At 43.7% G+C, this 17,812-nt stretch overlaps 1 protein-coding gene across 1 annotated transcript in view; it reads right to left on the reverse strand.

The window, feature by feature from the left end:
* LOC131581327 (multiple epidermal growth factor-like domains protein 6) overlaps positions 1–17,812 on the reverse strand; it is a 157,159-nt gene that overhangs the window by 21,645 nt on the left and 117,702 nt on the right. Inside the window, exons 4-8 of the mRNA XM_058843435.1 lie at positions 14,775–14,897; positions 8,789–8,914; positions 6,649–6,654; positions 4,498–4,614; positions 1,937–2,059 (exon numbers count right to left, since the gene is read on the reverse strand). Of these exons, the coding sequence (XP_058699418.1) occupies positions 1,937–2,059; positions 4,498–4,614; positions 6,649–6,654; positions 8,789–8,914; positions 14,775–14,897 (495 nt within the window). The remainder of the gene's footprint in view (positions 1–1,936; positions 2,060–4,497; positions 4,615–6,648; positions 6,655–8,788; positions 8,915–14,774; positions 14,898–17,812) is intronic.

Genomic DNA, 17,812 nt, shown 5'->3' on the forward strand with positions numbered 1-17,812 from the left:
CCTGACAGATGTCCCTGCCCTCCTCATGTGGCTGCACTGGACAGTGCTCAGAACATCCAGTGGGAGCCCTCACATCAAAAAGGGAACACCTGGACACCTCATTCCCACCCAGCCACTTCATCAGATGATTTCTCCAGGATAAAAAGAAACCATAAGGTCAGTTGTAATTTTTTTTTTTCATGAAGGATTATCCAGCTTGTCTTGTTACAAAGCTATTTAGAGAGGAAATAATTTCTCCTACTACTACATAGGGGAACTGAGAAACACCCTTGCTAAAGGAACCACTTGTCCTTCCAGAAACACCCCAGCTCAGAGTGGTGGCCATCAGATCTGGCACAGAATTTCCCCTGACACATCTGTGCTGCTGGGCTCTGGTCCTACCCCTCCTTGTGCTCCCAGGGAGCAACCTGCTTGCCAACAAGAAATATAATTCCAGCTGGAAGAGGGTATAAATTAAGAGAATAAATATATCCACATCTCATGCACAGTGTGATTATTTGCACCAGGGAGAAGAAATCGTGTCTCCTGTCCAGTGTGTTAAGCTTGGATTTAGTAAACTTAGCGATTAAATGCAGAATCTGACTTTATACACTATCTTCATCATTTACTTTGTCTCAGTTCTTCATCAGTAAAGCTGAAATACCAGCTCTTCCCCAGCCACTGGGGAAATGAAAGAATAAACAAAGATTGTAAATTGCTCAAACACTGGGATAATCCTGATCATAAATATATGCAGAATGTTTTTATTTTTATTGTTTGCTCTGCAATATTGTACATGAGGCACAGAGAATCACCATCCCCTGAGATCTGCTGAACATCCAGAAAAAAATATTATCAGAAAAGCACAATGAAGTCTAAGTGGTTTAAACCTCTTTTTTATGCCTATGACAGAAGATTGCATATCTATATATTAATCACATTTCCTCTGCCATTGCACCACTCACAGTTCCCCAACACCTATGAAATAACTCTCCAGGATGCCTCTCACATAATTGGGTTTTGTTTTTAATGTATGTTAATGCCTTGAAACTGGATTTCATTCTTAATAACTATTTTTTACACACACATTCTTAAATAAAGCACTCATTCTCTGGCATGCAGCGTGTTTTCCTAAGGAAGCTCTGCTGAAAGCTCTTGCACAGTATTATTAGATTGAATGATCTTTGCCCACCTCTTTTCTAAAACAGGTCATGCTTTTGTCTGCATTCCAGGGAGCTTATGTTAGGTCCATAATAACCCCAACTCTTCCACATCACCTCCTTTATTAATCTAAATTTGCCCTCAAGGGCAGGCCAGGGATCACCTATCAGCTAACAGCACCGGGAGTCAGTCCCCCTCTCCAGAAAAGCCGTGTTGATTAAGAAACCCCGCTGGCAAGAGGTAAGCATGTGAGGAAAGACAACAAGGCTCACTTTAGTTTGGGAAGTTTGAGTTGTTCAACTATTTTTTCATCCCAAATCTATCTTTTTTTAAAAAAAAGGAACCCTCTTAAATAGTGTCAGTAATCTCGGGAGAAACATATGCAAAGCCAGACAGGTAAAGACATGAGCAGAACACATCTTGGTTTTCTCTTGCATCAGATCTGTAAGAAAGCTGGGAGGAGGAGGAGGAGGAGGAGGAGGAGGAGGAGGAGGAGGAGGAGGAGGAGGGCAGGAATGAATACATTTCACAGAAGAGCAGAATTCTGGTAGCTCTGCAGCAGAATTCACCAGACTCTGAAGATAAACCAACAGGGCTATTTGCTCTTTGAAAGGCAGTAATTAAGGTCTGTGAACACAGGCTTAGGAACGTGTCACCCTGCGAACCCAGCAGCAGAGGAAGAAAACAGTATTAAGCTTGAGCTTTTGCACACATTTATTCTGCTGGGAATGCTAATCCCAGTGAGTGAGAGGCCTGGCAGGGAGCAGGGAGGAGAGGCTGGGAGCAGGGCACTTACGGTAGCACTGGCGCCCGTCTGCGCCCAGCTCGAAGCCGGGGCTGCAGGCACAGCTGAAGGAGCCCGGGGTGTTCACACAGCGATGGGCACACCTGGCTCTGCCCTCTGCACACTCATCCACATCTGCAAGCAGAGAGAAAGTCGTTCAGCTGGAGACTGAAATGAAAAATAACGCTGTGCTACATGGATGTGGCTGCATCTCCAAATATCTGCTGAAGGATTTATCGTGGGGTCTGTCTACAAGGGGCAGCACCCCATGAACCCAGGAACATTATACTCACATTATTCTCCAGATCAATCTTTTTTTCTGAGCACCACTGACCTTGAACTTCTCAGTGTGAACATTTACAGTATCACACACTATATTTGCAGTATCAGCCAAAGCAACTTATTTATTATTCCTGTAAAAAGAGCAATGGCAAAAGAAGACCTCGTGTGAAGAACTCAGAAGAAACTTCCAAAACTCTGAAATTATCACCATGTTCTCCAAGCCATTATAGTTAAATTAGAGGATCAGGAAATAGATGATTATTTTCTGAATGTCAAATGATCTGGGGAGGCTGCTCTTCCCCCAGCCCTCTGTCAAGCAGGCTGCTCCTCAGCTTCACACTTGCTGGTCTGTGTTTTGGAGTTAAATGCCCCCAAAGGTGTCCACTGTCCTCAGTGGAACATGAAAGCAATTTTAAGGAGTAATTAGTTAAAAAAAACCCAAACCCACAAAAATTTACAGTAAATACAGCTGCACAGAACCTCTATACAAAGACTGGGATCACACATGGCAAACCAGGGATCTGTCTCCTGTTCCTTCCCATTCTGACATCTTTCCGGCAAAATAGAAATTATTTATTGCACTGATCCCGGGTCAGTGTCTTGAAAGTGGCAGGGAGCAGTGTGATGTGCAGCTCTTGGCTTTTTATCCCAGAAAAACACTTTCTAACAGTTTTGTCCTTCCACACGTGCTGTGCCCAGTGCTGTGCTCGTGGCCCCTGCACTTGAGCACAAGGAGCTTGAGGGATGCAATCAGGATCCTTGCAAAGAGAGGCCCCAGGCACTGCAAACACCACACACTGGCTCATGAAAATTTCAGGACAAATGACAGCTTCTCTGAAGCAGCCATGGGAGCAGCTGCTGCTTAGAATAAAATGGGTTATTTCTCCTTTTTCTCTTAATTGTCAGTTGGTGAGGACGCTGTGCTGGCCAACGCTGTAAATATGCTTTTCTCTTCTTCTTTTTAAATAGAAAAATAGAAAGTTGAACCACACCTACCATCCTGCACAGGTTTCTTCCTGTCCTACAGCTAATAGCTGAAGTATGACACTTCAGCTGCCCTCTGTCTCCTTCCAGCTCGGTTTCCAGAGAATCAAACAACAGCTTGAATTTTGCAAAAGACATTGAGTAACTTCTAGGAGCAAAAACCAATAATTGTATATCCATGGTAAGACACGCTGCTTAATGATTCAAAAGATTGTTGCCATGAGGCTGGGGAGAAAATTTGTTCCAATATATAACACTGCAAGTTAACTCAGTGATTCAGTTTATCCATAAATCAACGGAACTGTCATTGTGTGTCTGAGATAAAATGAATAACAGGCTGACCCTACTGCTAAACCCACTGTTGTTTCCATCCACTCATTATCAGTACATTACTTGAAAATAGTTTTGATTTTCAGTAATTACTCATGAGTAATTCCAGTAAGAGAGAATCACTAAGATCTGCCATTCTACTCACAGAAGGGCTTACAGGCAACTGAGTAAAATACTCAGGGTAGGAAGTAAATATTTTGAAGGGTACCCAGCACCCTTTATATGCAACAATAATTTAAATATCGACAAGATTTTGGCCAAGTTTTCAAAAGAGGAGTGTAAAATTAGTGTCTGAATACATATATATATTTATATTCACACACACCCCCTAATCCTGACTTGGCTATTAAAAATCTGCACACCATCAAGTCCATAAATACTTTTTACTTCATAAAGCTACTAAACTATCTTCCAAGAGTTTCACTGCAAGAGAAAAGCAGGTATTTTGACCTCTAATTCCCCCACATTTTGGGTCAGAAACACTACAGATCCTTTTGACAACCCCAGACTAAATACAGGACTTTAGAATTCAACTTTTTAAGCTCCCCTCTTTGGAAATCTTACACATCATGATTTCTTCCTTCACAGTAGTTTCTCCATTAATATGGAAACAGTTCTCCAGCTAAAAAGCCCTTTGAATTCTAAATAGTTTTCAGTGACCTGGTTCAGAGTTTTACTTGAACCAATTTTCCAGGAGCTGTATCTGGGACATTATTTTAAAGGGACCCTGCAAGAATAACATTACAGCATTCACAAACCCAGTTGCTAGAAAGCACGACTTAGGAGATCACAGAGGAATTTTCACCACTAAAAAAGTCCTTCAAGACTGTGGGCTGATGTGAACATCACAGAGAGAAACGCTGTTTCAAAATGCACACACGTATTTGTATAACATATTCCTTTCCACTCACTAAGCTCAGTAAGCCAGAGCACTGATGAATAACTTTCTTCACAATAAAGAGTCCAGAGTTTCTTACCTAAACAGGACTTTTTGTCTACGGAAAGAGAATGCCCTGGATGACACCCGCATTTTGCAATTCCTCTCTCGTTCTGACAGATTTGTGAGCATCCTCCATTCCCACTTGTGCAGGGGTCTATCACTGAAACCAATTAGAGCACACTGTCAACTGAAAGGTCACTTTTTGCCTGGAAATAGTCTTACCTGCCATTGTTACAACTAACAACGAAGTAGCTCTAAGAGATTAGACTGGGGAAAAAAATGTGACAGCATCTGGTGAGTACAGCTGCTGTTTTCTGGATGTTCTTTGTTGCTGGACAACATTTTTCACAGAGCAGCAACGAGGCTTTAAACAGCAGGAAACCGAGCTTGTATTACATTGGAAGTAGGACAAAAAAGTGCATTTTATTGTTATTTTGCTGTACCTGAACAGATTTCAAGAGTTCTCTCTAAACAACAGCAATTAGCACTCCAGTATGTGTGAATCCATAAACACACGCAATGATGGAGTTCACCACAAAACAATGAATATTTAAAAGGCTCGATAGGAAATAAACACTGAAGAACCCCCAAAGACATCTTTCAGTCTATAAACATATGCCATTCATGTTGTACATCAAGGCTTTTTTCCCCCTCTTGAACAATAACATACCTTTTCAAGGATAAGCTGCTCTAAGTAGCAAGTACTTAGAGAAACTTTCATGAAATGCCTGCAGAAGCCTCCATCTCGAAGCTTTCACTGTGTTTTATGGGTTTATTTCTGGAACATGTACCTGCTGCCCACATAGAGACTTGGAACACCCCAAAATAGACCCAGCACGACTTTTCAGACAGGTCTGACTTGGGCTGAGATCTGACATTCTGCACCAGGCTGAGGATTTGCTTTGCAGAGAACTCATTACACCGAAATTCTGGTGGATAACACTGCACAGGTAAATTTGGAGGACACCTTGAAAAATGTATCCACTAGAGTTCTGCTTAGTTTTGAATAAAACTTCTTAAAAGCTATACCTATTTCTTTACAGCTCTAATTCAGTTTCAGCATTTTACTAATTACTGTCTGATTTGAGATGATGATGAGCAGTATTCCTCACTTGTCTCCAGCCCCTGCTCTGTGTAAGCCATCTTCTCTCAGAGCCCCAGAGGAAAGTCACCATCAGCTCAACAACACTGGAGTCAGGGTTTGAGGAGCCCTGGGGAGGGGCTGAAGGAGTTTTGCTCTGGACTTGGCTGCTTTGCTCTTCCACTGGCTGCACATGAGAAGGGAATAGGAGAGAAAAACCTCTGCTTCATGTGGATTTAAATATGGGACAGGGCTTTTTTTCTGTCACTTTTCTGTGCAGCCAAGTGTCATTTTGTGCCACCATTTGGTAAAGGAGGAAGCTGCCACAGAACACCCTCAAACTCCCTCATGTCACCTCCTGCCATCTCGAGAACACACGACACACAAACCGTTCCAGTCGGCAGGGCTGAGTTTGACTTGACAGTATTAAAAAAAAATAAAAAATAAAACTTTAAAAAAAAGGCATGGTTAGGGATGTAGAACTGAAATTGGACTTCTGACACGATAGGTTGCAAATAGGTTTCCAAGGAACAGCAGCACTTCATCGTGCATGACACTTCCAAGGCTGACAACTTGGCTCTGCAGCTCGACAATTTGCGGTCTACAAAGGATTTAGCTCCAAGCAAGAACTCACTCCTTGCTGATATGAAATATTGAGTTATTTGCCGATTCCTTTTCTATTTGGGTAAATTAAATGAAATCACTATCAAACAGCATCTGTTAAACCTGCATATTATGAAGGTTTTCAGAGCAGCTAAAGCTTTAATTTGAGAATGATTACAGCACGGAGTAAAGCTTGTAATGCTCTGTGACATGACAACAGGCAAACAACAAATTACAGGGTAGACGTTAGCAAAACATAGTAATTCAAATAAAGATAGCAGCCTTGGAAATCCTTGGATGAGGTAAGTTTGTAAAGGAAAGATCTTCAGGACATAAGGCAATCAGTGATTGACTTGCTTTCCAGTGATATGTACGCTCCTGTTAGAAACAGGTTTCAGGAAAAGCCAGAAATAACTCATTAGTGTTCTTTTTTCACACATTTGCCTCTTACTGGTTCATTTAATAACTTTACTAGATAACAGACTCCATCCTACAAAGCTCTACTCCAAGCTGTTAAATACCATGGTGAAAAATTTACTGGCATCATTTCATTTCCCAGGTGCCTCAGGACACAGAATCCCAGAATGGTTTGGGTTGGAAGGGACCTTCAGGCTCATCCAGCTCCACTCCCTGCCACGGGCAGGACTCCTTTTATTATCCCAGGCTGCTCCAAGCCCCATCCAGCTTGCCCTTGGACATTTCCAGGGATGGGGAAGACCTTCCAGACCTTCACTACAAGGCTGTAAAGAACAGGATCTCCAGTCCTGTCTGCCATGACCTCTGGAGCACCTAAAGAAAAGAGCTTTGGGCCTTGTCAAATTAATTTTCTTGTTCACAGCAACCATGACTTCACACTGGAGAAAATATCCAGTGGTAAACAGCAAAATTGCCAGGCTTGGGTGTTTAAGGCTTTCCAGGGCTGTGGGTGCAGGATTAACTCCCAGGGAGTCTCCAGGGATGAATCCACACCTGCACAACACCTACATCTGCTGTGGCAAACACTCTCCCAGCACTGTGGTTTCTCCATCCAAACCATGACTCCAGCAGCTAAGCTGGACAAAAAAACCCCAGCCAGATTCACCTCCTCCCACCTTTTCTACCTAAAATATCTCTGAACTGACAACCCAAATGCATTCATGACCACTTCACCCGCATTTGTTCCTGTAAAAATCTTGTCCATGGGCTTACCTAGCACTTTTCTCTCGCAGGCATTCATTCACCAAGGTATTTATGGGGGGAAAGTCATCTTACTCAGTTTTCATTCTGCAAGCTGAGCTCTGCTTACAAGACAGATCCTCCTTCCCCCCAAGCACAGCTGCCCTCCTGGGGAGGGCTGCACTTGGATTCAAGCACCCTGAGTACCCAGGGGTGAGCAGGCACCCAGGTAATGCCACACCTGCAGACAGGGCTGACCCTCCCCTCTCCAGTGTTCTGTAATTACAGGCTGCTGACAAACTCTCTTCAGCCCCACCATGGGAAGGGGTGAACAGTGGTGGCAAAAGCTCCCCCTTTAGGGGTTCCAGCTGGGACAGAGCATCGGTGGTCCATGGAAGCCTGAACTGTGCCGTGACCACTCCAGGACAGCTCCCACCCCACCTGGCACCACCACACTCAGACCCCTCTGACCCAACCTCTGTCCCACCACTCCAGAAAGCCCACCCCAAAGTCCTGTGCAGGCTGTGCACAGCCAGCTGGCCAGACACACCTGCAGAGGTTTGGAAATGGGATGGAGAACCGTGGAGGGAGGTCTCTGACACCCCCTGCTCCCTAAAGCTCCCCTTTCCTGGCTCTTTCTGATAATCTCAGGGACAAAAGGCGGCCACCACGTGAGAGACAGAGGCCACCAGGCTGTGGGTGCTCCCTGAGGTGCAGCCCCCACAGAGAGCAGGATTTGGGGAGGCCCAAACCGAAGGGGAAGAGTTCTGTGCACCCAGCAGGAGCTGGGAGCCATCTGAACAGCAGGATTTACTTACACTTCATCCACAGCGTGTAAAATCTCCGAGCAGAAGAGGAGCCATATGGAAACGGTTTTGTGACAGGAATTTCAGCTCAATAAATCCATAAATTTGGCCCTATCTTTCTCTGGCATGTTCAAGGGTGTGTGTGTGTGTGTGCTCGTGTTGGGGAGTGGGGGGGTTGCCTTCAAAACTGATGAATATGTTAAGATATACAAGAAAAGAAAAGCAACAATCAAACCCAAAGGTAGCATTGCTGTTCTGCTTGAGAGTGCTTAGAAACCTGAAGGGGAGGATGAATGAATCAGACTTTGATAAGCCAAAAGGAGGTAAAGAGAAGACCTTTTGTAGAACAAAACATGTAATGCAGGCCAACTCTATATACAACTTGATGAGCAATAAAATGCTAGAATTAAATCACGATTAAGTTCCTAACCTATGCCATCACCATCATTGTGCAGGGAACAGCCAGGGATCTACGAGGCCAAAATCTTGTTCAAAGCTGTGATTCAAAGTGAACTTCACACCTCAAACACATGCTTTTTTAAAATCCTGTTAATAAGTAATAATTAAAACTGCTTTTGGCACAGAGGGAAAAATAAGAATGAACACAGTGACCCAAAACACCATCCTGGGGTCTTTTAAATTGCATTTACTGTGTGTCTTCAGGCAGGTAGCACGGGACTCACCTTGACAGGACTTGGCATCTGTCTCCAGCTGGTAGCCTGGCTGGCACTGGCACTTGTAGTGGTCCTCACTGAGCTGAACACAGTCCTGCTCACAGCCCCCGTTGTTAATGCTGCAGGAATTGACAGCTAGAGACAAGGAAGCAGTGAAGGAATGCACATCAACAACATGGGAGAACCTATTTCCTATTTAAATTCACAAATGACAGCAAAACCAGGCGAACCTCGCTGAGCAGCTTTAACAAATGCAGCTGTCCCCACCCTGGAGTGACTGCCCTCCCTTGTGCTCATGGAGCTGGGCTGACACCGTGTCCCACACCAGGGCAATCCTCATTCCAGGGGGAGGCAGGTGAGATCTAAGGGCTGTAAAGCTGACTGAAGCACAGCACCCTTTGATCTGACAGCACCAAAGCACTGCCAATCCACCGAGGCAAGGAGAGGAAAAAAGAACAGCCCTGCTGGCACTTGCCCATTGATTATCTTTTTCTCTCCTTGCTTTCATTGATTAAAAATAGTAATTGTCTTTCAGGCTGATTTCCTCAGCCTCATAAATAAAAAATTCAAATAACATAAGCCACAAGCTCTGCAGAACAGTCTCACACAGCAAACCACAGGAACAGAGGGTCCTCTGTAGATCTTTAAAGACGCTGCCTCTTTCACCCAAGCAAATTAATATTCTTTTTTGTTCAACACATATCCCTGGCCTTTAGAGAAACATTTTTCCTCCTGACAAAACATGTTAACACACACCCACACCTATTCACAGGCTGCATGTAAAAATAAGAGTGATGGTTTGGCGCTGCTATTGTGCTGTGCTGATGGAAGTGTGTGTGCATGGCTGCATCGAGATGTATTTCCACAGCAGGGATGCAGGACGGAGAGATTTAAATTAGGTATTAGGAGGAAATTCCTGACTCTGAGGGTGGGGAGGCCCTGGCACAGGGTGCTCAGAGAAGCTGTGGCTGCCCCTGGATCCCTGGCAGTGCCCAAGGCCAGGCTGGATGGGGTTTGGAGCAGCCTGGGACAGTGGAAGGTGTCCCTGCCATGGACGGGCTTTAAAGTCCCTTCTAACCCAAACCATTCTGGGATTCTGTGTTGTCAATGAGGAGCTGGAAAGACTCTTTGTTCCTTCATGGAATGTACCAAACTCTGAACTTAATGAAGTTAGCAAAGAGCTTTGATATTTATTTGTTGATACTAACTTTAGCAATATTCATCTTTCTTCATTTTATCTGTAATGGACATTAGTAAATGTTAGTTGCAAAACCTGCTACAGGATTTGTTTCACCCTATGCCACCAATTAGCAAACACTGAGTTTGTGCAGTCAAGTATGTGCTAAAAAGGTGAAAAGAAAAGCAAATTTTTAGATTCTCCTGGCTGCACACACAGCAGGAGGCACCTCACTGCACAGAAAGCTGACCCTGGCTTCTGATCTCCACCTGTGCCCACAAACCTTCTGCCCTGTCAGAGACAGATCTCGAAAGCAGCCTCATGTCTACACAGGAGCCAGCAGACCCCATACACCCTGAGCTTCCAGCTCCCTGCACAGTTGTATCCAAAGACCTGTTTTGCAGCAAGAATATTCAAATAAGATGAAAATATTTCAGAAGACGAGAAACATCTTAAATCCAAGTGACAGAATATACATGTCGGCTTTTATAAGTGCCATTTTCTCCCTGGGTTTCTGGGCACGAGCCAACTTGGATGCAAGGGGAGATAAGCAGCAACCTGTCGTGATGAGAATTGTGGAGGATTTGAAGGTGGGAGGGGACAGGTGTGAAATCCTGAATCCCAGTTTGGTGAGTGGCTCTGCTGGTGGCCAGGGGCTGCTCTGGAGAGGCCAGGGCAGGTTTGTCACGCTGCTGCTGAGCATCAGCTGGATCCCTGAGAGGAGGTGCCAGACTGAAGGAGAAGAGCCTCCAGGGACAGGCCAGGATGGATTGTGCTGGTGGCTGCCAGGAGCCAGCAACACGTCTCTGATCAGAGAAAGGGAGAGACTTGGCACCTCGTGGGGCTGACTCCATCTGTCACAAAGGGGCTCATGGCTGGAGGCCTGAGCACCTCCACAGGCAGAAATATGGCCTGACATTCACTTTCAAAGATTTACTCTCAAATTTGGTAGAAATCCAGCCCTGACGTGGATTCCAGACAGGCTGGGGATGATGTCAGGTGATGCCAAGAGAGGGAGGGGACATCTGGTGGGAGACACCAGGTGAGAAACACAAAGGATCACAGAATCACAGAATGGTTTGGGTTCATCTTGAAACTCCTCTCATTCCACCCCCTGCCATGGCAGGGAACACCTCCCACTGTCCCAGGCTGTCCAACCTGGCCTTGGGCACTTCCAGGGATCCAGGGGCAGCCACAGCTTCTCTGGGCACCTGTGCCAGGGCCTGCCCACCCTCCCAGGGAACAATTCCTTCACAATATCCAATCTAACCCTGCTTTCTGTCAATTCAAAGCCTTTCTGCCTTGTCCTGACACAATATGTCCTTGTCAAAAGTCCCTCTCCCGCTCTCTTGTGGCCCCTGATCTGATAACAGCTAAGAAACACACATTTCTTAACCCATTATCTTTTACATTGAAGGTGATATTTTCACAAAGAGCTGGGTCTGAAGCCATGGTTAGATACATGCACAGCAACTATAAGGTTAGAACAATGTTTTCCATCACCTTAAATCCAACTTTGGCAATGACGAGAAATGTAACTTCAGATGTACAGGGCTTATATTTATGTTGAGAAACATAGATTATAGAGCTGTAGAGATATTTTCTTTGTTACTTTCTCTATTAAGAGCCTTAGTGTGCTAAAATCTCCATCAAAAACCCTGCACCTCAACAGCTTCTCCTCATAAAGCAGACATCAAAGGTAACAGCTGGCACCAGAGATGAATCAGGGTCTAACGGCTGTGCCCTGTTTTCACTTCTAGGAGTTCAAACAGGAATAAATTCCACTGAAGACAATGAATTTACAACAATCCAAACCCACAACCTGATACTACAATAAACATGTTCTTTATGAGTTTCAGCTTTTCAGATACCAGCTGGTTCAACTCCAGTGAAGTTGCATTAACATAATCAAGGCATTACAAACAAAACAAACAAAAAAATTGGACAGGGTTGCAGTGAATATTTGGTCTGGCACGTGTATTTATAAATTAATTCAATGCCGAGAAAAAATTTGTGGGACCAAAAAGCTGAAGGAAGAAAAGGAGCATTGAAGGAGAAGGGGTTTTATCATGGCATGAAATATTGGATAACATCAAAGGATTCAGGAATTGAGTAGTTTGCTTTCACACACTGGCCATCACTGAACAAGGCAACCCACTCTGGAGAGTCTTTGGGTCTGAGCAGAGCATGAGTAGATTACTCTGCCTTAGAGTAGGGGCAGAAGTTTCCAGTGAGAGCAGGAAGAACAACAAAAGCAGATTTCCTCTCTCCACGTATTTTAAGGCTCGTCGTGGCAGTAGAGGGACGGACCACCAGCAACTAGTCAGGATCCCAATCATCCTGTGATGAGGTGGCAGGAGGAGCAGATTTACTGGAACACTTGTGACAGAAGTTCAGTACTATTCCATGAATCACATGAGAAAGGTTTTTGAGTCCTCAGATGTAGGCTGAATATCTTTTAAGATGATAGATCCACTTCCTTATGTATGGGAGATTTCCAAGCCATCCAGGCTGCAAAATCTGCTTCCCCTCAAATGATTTTGGCACTTTTGTTCCCACAAACACAGAGTTGCCAAAAAAGAAAAGGAAGACGTGGAAAGAATGAACGTAACAGCAATCTGGACTGGGCTCCTCTGAACAGCCTGTCTAAAGGGACTCTTGTTTCTTATTTCTGCAGCTGAGATAATCACCTTCCATAAACAGCTCAGTGCCAGAACGTGGTCCCTTTTCCTTCTCAGCATGCAGGAGAGATCATTACATCCTCTGAAGTATCCATGGAAGAAATACCACTGCTAATCCAAGCCTGTTTGAAATGCTGGATGTTCTGCTTAGCTGCACTAGCTCAAAGGAGGGGTGCATTAGAGCTTTGCTGCTCACCAGATGAGTGATGAAAGCTGAATGCACAACCTGGTGCTGCACAAGGGGCAAACTCTCCATCCCCAACAAGCAGCTACTGCCCAAATCCTGATCCTAGACACTCCTGATTTATATGAAAAGCTTCTCCCTGTCCTCATCAATTAGTAGCTGTCTTGTTCTCCAATGCATGAGAGCTTATTATATCCATTTATTTTGGTGTCTTGTCCAAACAGCTGGAACAGGACTCAATATCCTGCCTCTTGATAATGTACATCCATTATCAAGATAGCAGAGCTCTCTGAAACTCCTGTCTCCCATCTTAGGATTTATTTTTGTTTCTCCTTGATAATTTCTGAGATATTGCAAACAAAGCTGATCACTGTATGAAGTATTTTGAATAACTTCTTGGGAATATTTACATTTATGAAATGAAAACTTGTTCTCTGGTATTGTTCACAGCTCAGACAAAGCTAAACTGAACTTTCTGATTATTTGAGGCAAGAGGAATCCTAACTATTTTATGTCCACAGAAAATTTTACATATTACACAAGTAAATTCATTTAATTGCCATTAACACCTACTTTTTGCCTTTATCACACAGTTCTTGTTCTCTTTTTCCCCCCAAAGTCCCTTTAGTCCCCTTTTTGTATAAAACTCCACCACAAATGAGACTATTCAGAAGGAGTAATGTAGCTCAAACAAAACTTCTTTTACTTCTGGGTCTTCCCTGGTCAGATCTGATCTGAGTGAGATTAATTTCTCTTTTAATTCACAGAAAACCACAATTGCTTCTAGTTAATTATGAACCACTCTGCTTTTACATGATTTCTTTTTTCCCTCTCACTATAGTGTTTCCTTGTCCAATCCTTCACCAACTGAGATACTCAAGAAAAGACTGAGACTTCATCACATTTTTAATTGCAGTTAATTACCAAAACACTGAAAGTCTCTGTATGTGATAAACCCAAAGAACCTAAAAGGGTAAGTTTTAAAATAAAAAAATCCATTATTGCCACAGCCTGAGCCCTGGTACCTCCTGTGTCCTGGCTGTACCAGTGAATGTATTGCTGTGATAATACCAGGAATGACTGATGACATCTCTGGCTGAACTTAAGCACAACCAAGGGACTTTGTGCAGGAGCTGAGACAATGCCCAAACTGAGTGAACTTATTCTGCAGATGTGGTCTGACTCTACCTGACTGTTCTTCCCGTATTACCTCAAATCAGGCTTAAAAATTTAAACAAAAGGTGCCCTTTCCTTCTTCCCAGATGATAGACCATTGTAATCCTTTCTGCAGAATTCAAAAATTTGAATTTTGTACTGATTTAAATGCAATACAAGAACTGTGTATTTCATATTATTGTTTCTAACAACACACAGAATTAACTCTGGTAAGCCTTGTGTCAGGCTTGAGAGTCCAACCTAAGAAAGAGGGGGTTTATTTCTAAGGGCAGAGCTGCTAATCCTCTGCACATAAACAGGCAGTGTGTCGTGGCTGAGCTCCATGGTGCTCTCACTGGCACGAGCACACACAGGGTAACTCCACCCCATAAATCACAATCTTTTAGCCTGGATAAAGTCACCAAGTCCCAGGACAGTGCTGGAACACGCAGGATTCTTTGTGTGCCACAAAGAAAATGCACTCAGAATTGAAAAAAAAATCTTGTCATTTGAAATGAAGACCCCCTAAGCTTCTTAACGCCTGCTGCAAAAGAATTTTCAACAACATGAGACACCATTAAAAAAAAAACCAAAAAACAACAAAACAAAAAACAATGAAAACCAAAAAAAACCACTAAAACCCTGAAATAAAATAAAGTTTGGCAATACCTGAATCCTCACAGGCTGTTTGAACCATGATAAGTAACGATATTTAGTTAAAACTCAGATGGGAGAAGTGTATAAACCTTTGCACTCGGGGAAAAGCCGGCGCTGGAAGGACGCCAGGCGGTTCCTTACCGATGCAGGTGCGCCCGTCGGCGTGGAGCCGAAATCCCGCCCGGCACTGGCACTGGAAGGAGCCCTGGGTGTTGACACAGCCCTGCTGGCAGCCTCCGTTCAGCACCTCGCACTCATCCACGTCTGCAGGAGGAAGGGAGATGGTGAGGTTATCACCCTGAAATTACCGCCTTCTGATTGTATGGAGTATTGTATTCTCCTGTTATTTATCCTTCTGATTGTTTATAATGTTGCTCGTTTCTTTGTTCATTTTTTTCTTTTCTTTTTGTTAAACCAAAAAGGGTGAGATGTCTCCCTGAAAACTCAGCTTCTGAGCTTGCTGACATGGTTTTCTAAGGACTTTCCCAGGACAGTAACTATAAACATAGATATGTGTACATTCTTTCTGTTACACATCTTGTGATGGGCATCTCTCATGGCCAGTGCAGTGAGAAAGTGTTATCCTGACCATCCAATCCCTGGCAGTGGTCAGAAACCTATAAATCCTGGGAGGAAAAATAAACTTTCTCTTCTTTTCATCACACTTCGACCTGTGTCTGTGTGATCTATTCATCTTCAGCAGTGACAGTGAGGAAGGATTGCAGGAGAGCCCAGCACACGCACGCCCTGGTTCTCCTGGCTCATCCGCGGTGCAGCCAGGGCGCTCGAGCTGGCTTGTTGTTTACTTCAGTTTGCAGCAAAGAAAAGTGGAATTTTATGGTATTTTTCCAAGCTCCTGCAGGCACTACCTCTGTAGTCTCTGCTTCTGAAGTCCTTGTTAATTAGAGTGATTTGTGACATGGCTCTTTCATTGAGGCCAGGAGAAAAATACAGGGGAATAATTAGGGTTAGATAACACATCTGAGCCTGTAGGAACTGCTGGTCAAACCTTTGGCTTTTATAAAAACTTGCTGTATCAACGTTTCCTTTGCATCAGGCCTTTAATCCTATTTCTTCTTGGGGGTACAAGCAGGTACAACTGAGATGAATGGAAAAAAGACACATTCTCCATCCCCATTTCTTTTTCAACCATGGAATGCACAGAGAGCTTAAAGAGAAAATTTTAGAAGAGCGAGGAATTTGTGCTACATTTTCTGTGTCTCTTGCCCTACAATCACAGCATGGCTTTGGTTGGATAGGACCCTAAAGCTCATCTCATTCCAACCCCCTGGCCATGTGCAGGGACACCTTCCACCAGCCCAGGTTGCTCCAAGCTTCATCCAGCCTGGCCTTGGACACTTCCAGGGAGGAGGAAAACATTGCACCCTGTTCCTCCTTGAGTTCACCTAAACTTGCCAGAGCATCTTCTCAGAAAACCTCCCAGAAAATGATGTGAGCTCCTGCTGGTACCTTTTCCAAAGCTAAGCAGGTAGCATTCCATATTTCAGGGGATTTTAGAGGATTACATTCGGTCAAATGAAGAGGGAAACAAGCATTAAACCAGCTTGAGAGCACTGCTGCAAAGTTTCATCTGGAAATGATGGACAATAATGGGCAAAGATCAAGAAGAGTTTAAGCAAACAGGTGAAGGTCTAAGACAGAATCATAAAACTGAATTTCCAGAAGTACCACATAAGCAGTTTTTGCACCTCTTCAGCAACGTTGGGCTACCATAAATAGCATTTGATTGACATGTTGACACCATTACCTTAAAAATCAACATGGGGTCATTGGAAATAAGGGTCAATTAGTCCATTCCCTGAAAAAAATTCACCTGGCAGATGTTTGCCTAGATTTTGTCTGTCCTTTCCTTAGCAGTCCCCAGGGATAGCAACTCCACCTCCCACGATCTCCCCCAGGGGCGATGCTGGTCCCAAATTATCCTAAATGCCAAAGATATTTTCTTCCCCAAGCCAAGCATCCCTCCTGCAACAGACATCTCTAAAGAACCCCCATCTCAACACTGAAACCTCCTGATGATTTAATTGCTCTTTAGGTCATGTACTAAAACCATCTAATGGGAGGTAAGTCCACAATGCTCCTGTGGAAGCGAGTCCATGGTGAAGGAATTTCCCCCCATATTGCACATGAGCAACAAAGGGTCTGGCTTTCATATCTGTGCTGTGGTTGTATCTGTTTTGCATTTAACTTTCATGGTTTACACATTTTTTAATGCTTATATGTTTAGTCCATTTTAGAAAATCTAATCAAAATTAACTGGAAGAGGACTTGGAAATGCATATCCCGCTCCTAAGGAAATGTATTTATGAAGTTAAATTTTAATACTTCACATGTGAATTTCCATCACCTAAAATGAAGCCCTGGTGTTGACTGGTGTTTAAATTCAGACCATTTGCTAACATGCACCACTTTCTGATCCTAATGCTGTATTTGTTGTTTTATTAGACTGTATACTGCATACATGTCCAACTGCCTGGAGATATCTGGAATATGCTTTTTTTAAACAGAAATTTTGCTTTTTAAAATGCAAACAGTAAACAGAAAACGTTATTCACCTTGTTGAATTCCATACTGCTAAGAACCAGACTGCTGAAAAACGCCAGGATGAAACCAAACCCAGGAAACTCTTTGTATGGAGTGTCAGAGAAATAAAATAAGCAAAAAGACTCAAAAACAGAACAAGGAAGCATCTGAACCACAGAGTACACCACGTTCTAGTATTTATACCTCAATAAACTCAAACACTGGGCACTTCAATATTTTAATTTTATAGGCTACGATCAGCTGCAGAATTTCTCTCATATACCAAACACAGATATTGGCACTTACAAAGGAGAAAAAATAGTCCAGCTAATAAAAACGAGCTGGGAGTTAGTGATATTTGTTAGTCTCCATTTGGAGATTTAAAGCAGTGACTTGGTTTATGGGGGAGCTCTGCACCCCTCAGTGGCGTTTCCTTTGTGCTGGCACGTCCCAGAGGGCCATAAAGCAGTGATCCTGCTGAAAGGCAGCACAATTCCATGGAAAATAAAAGATCCTAAACCACTTGTGTGCATGAGCTCGACCCAGCCCCAGCCTGAGACTCCCTGCAGCAAGCGGAGGCGAGACCCAGGAGCTGAAAATGCAGCTCCACGAGGCCACATCAACAGCAAATCTGA

Source organism: Poecile atricapillus, chromosome 8 (assembly GCF_030490865.1).
Source record: "Poecile atricapillus isolate bPoeAtr1 chromosome 8, bPoeAtr1.hap1, whole genome shotgun sequence".
NCBI classification, from domain to species: Eukaryota; Metazoa; Chordata; class Aves; order Passeriformes; family Paridae; genus Poecile; species Poecile atricapillus.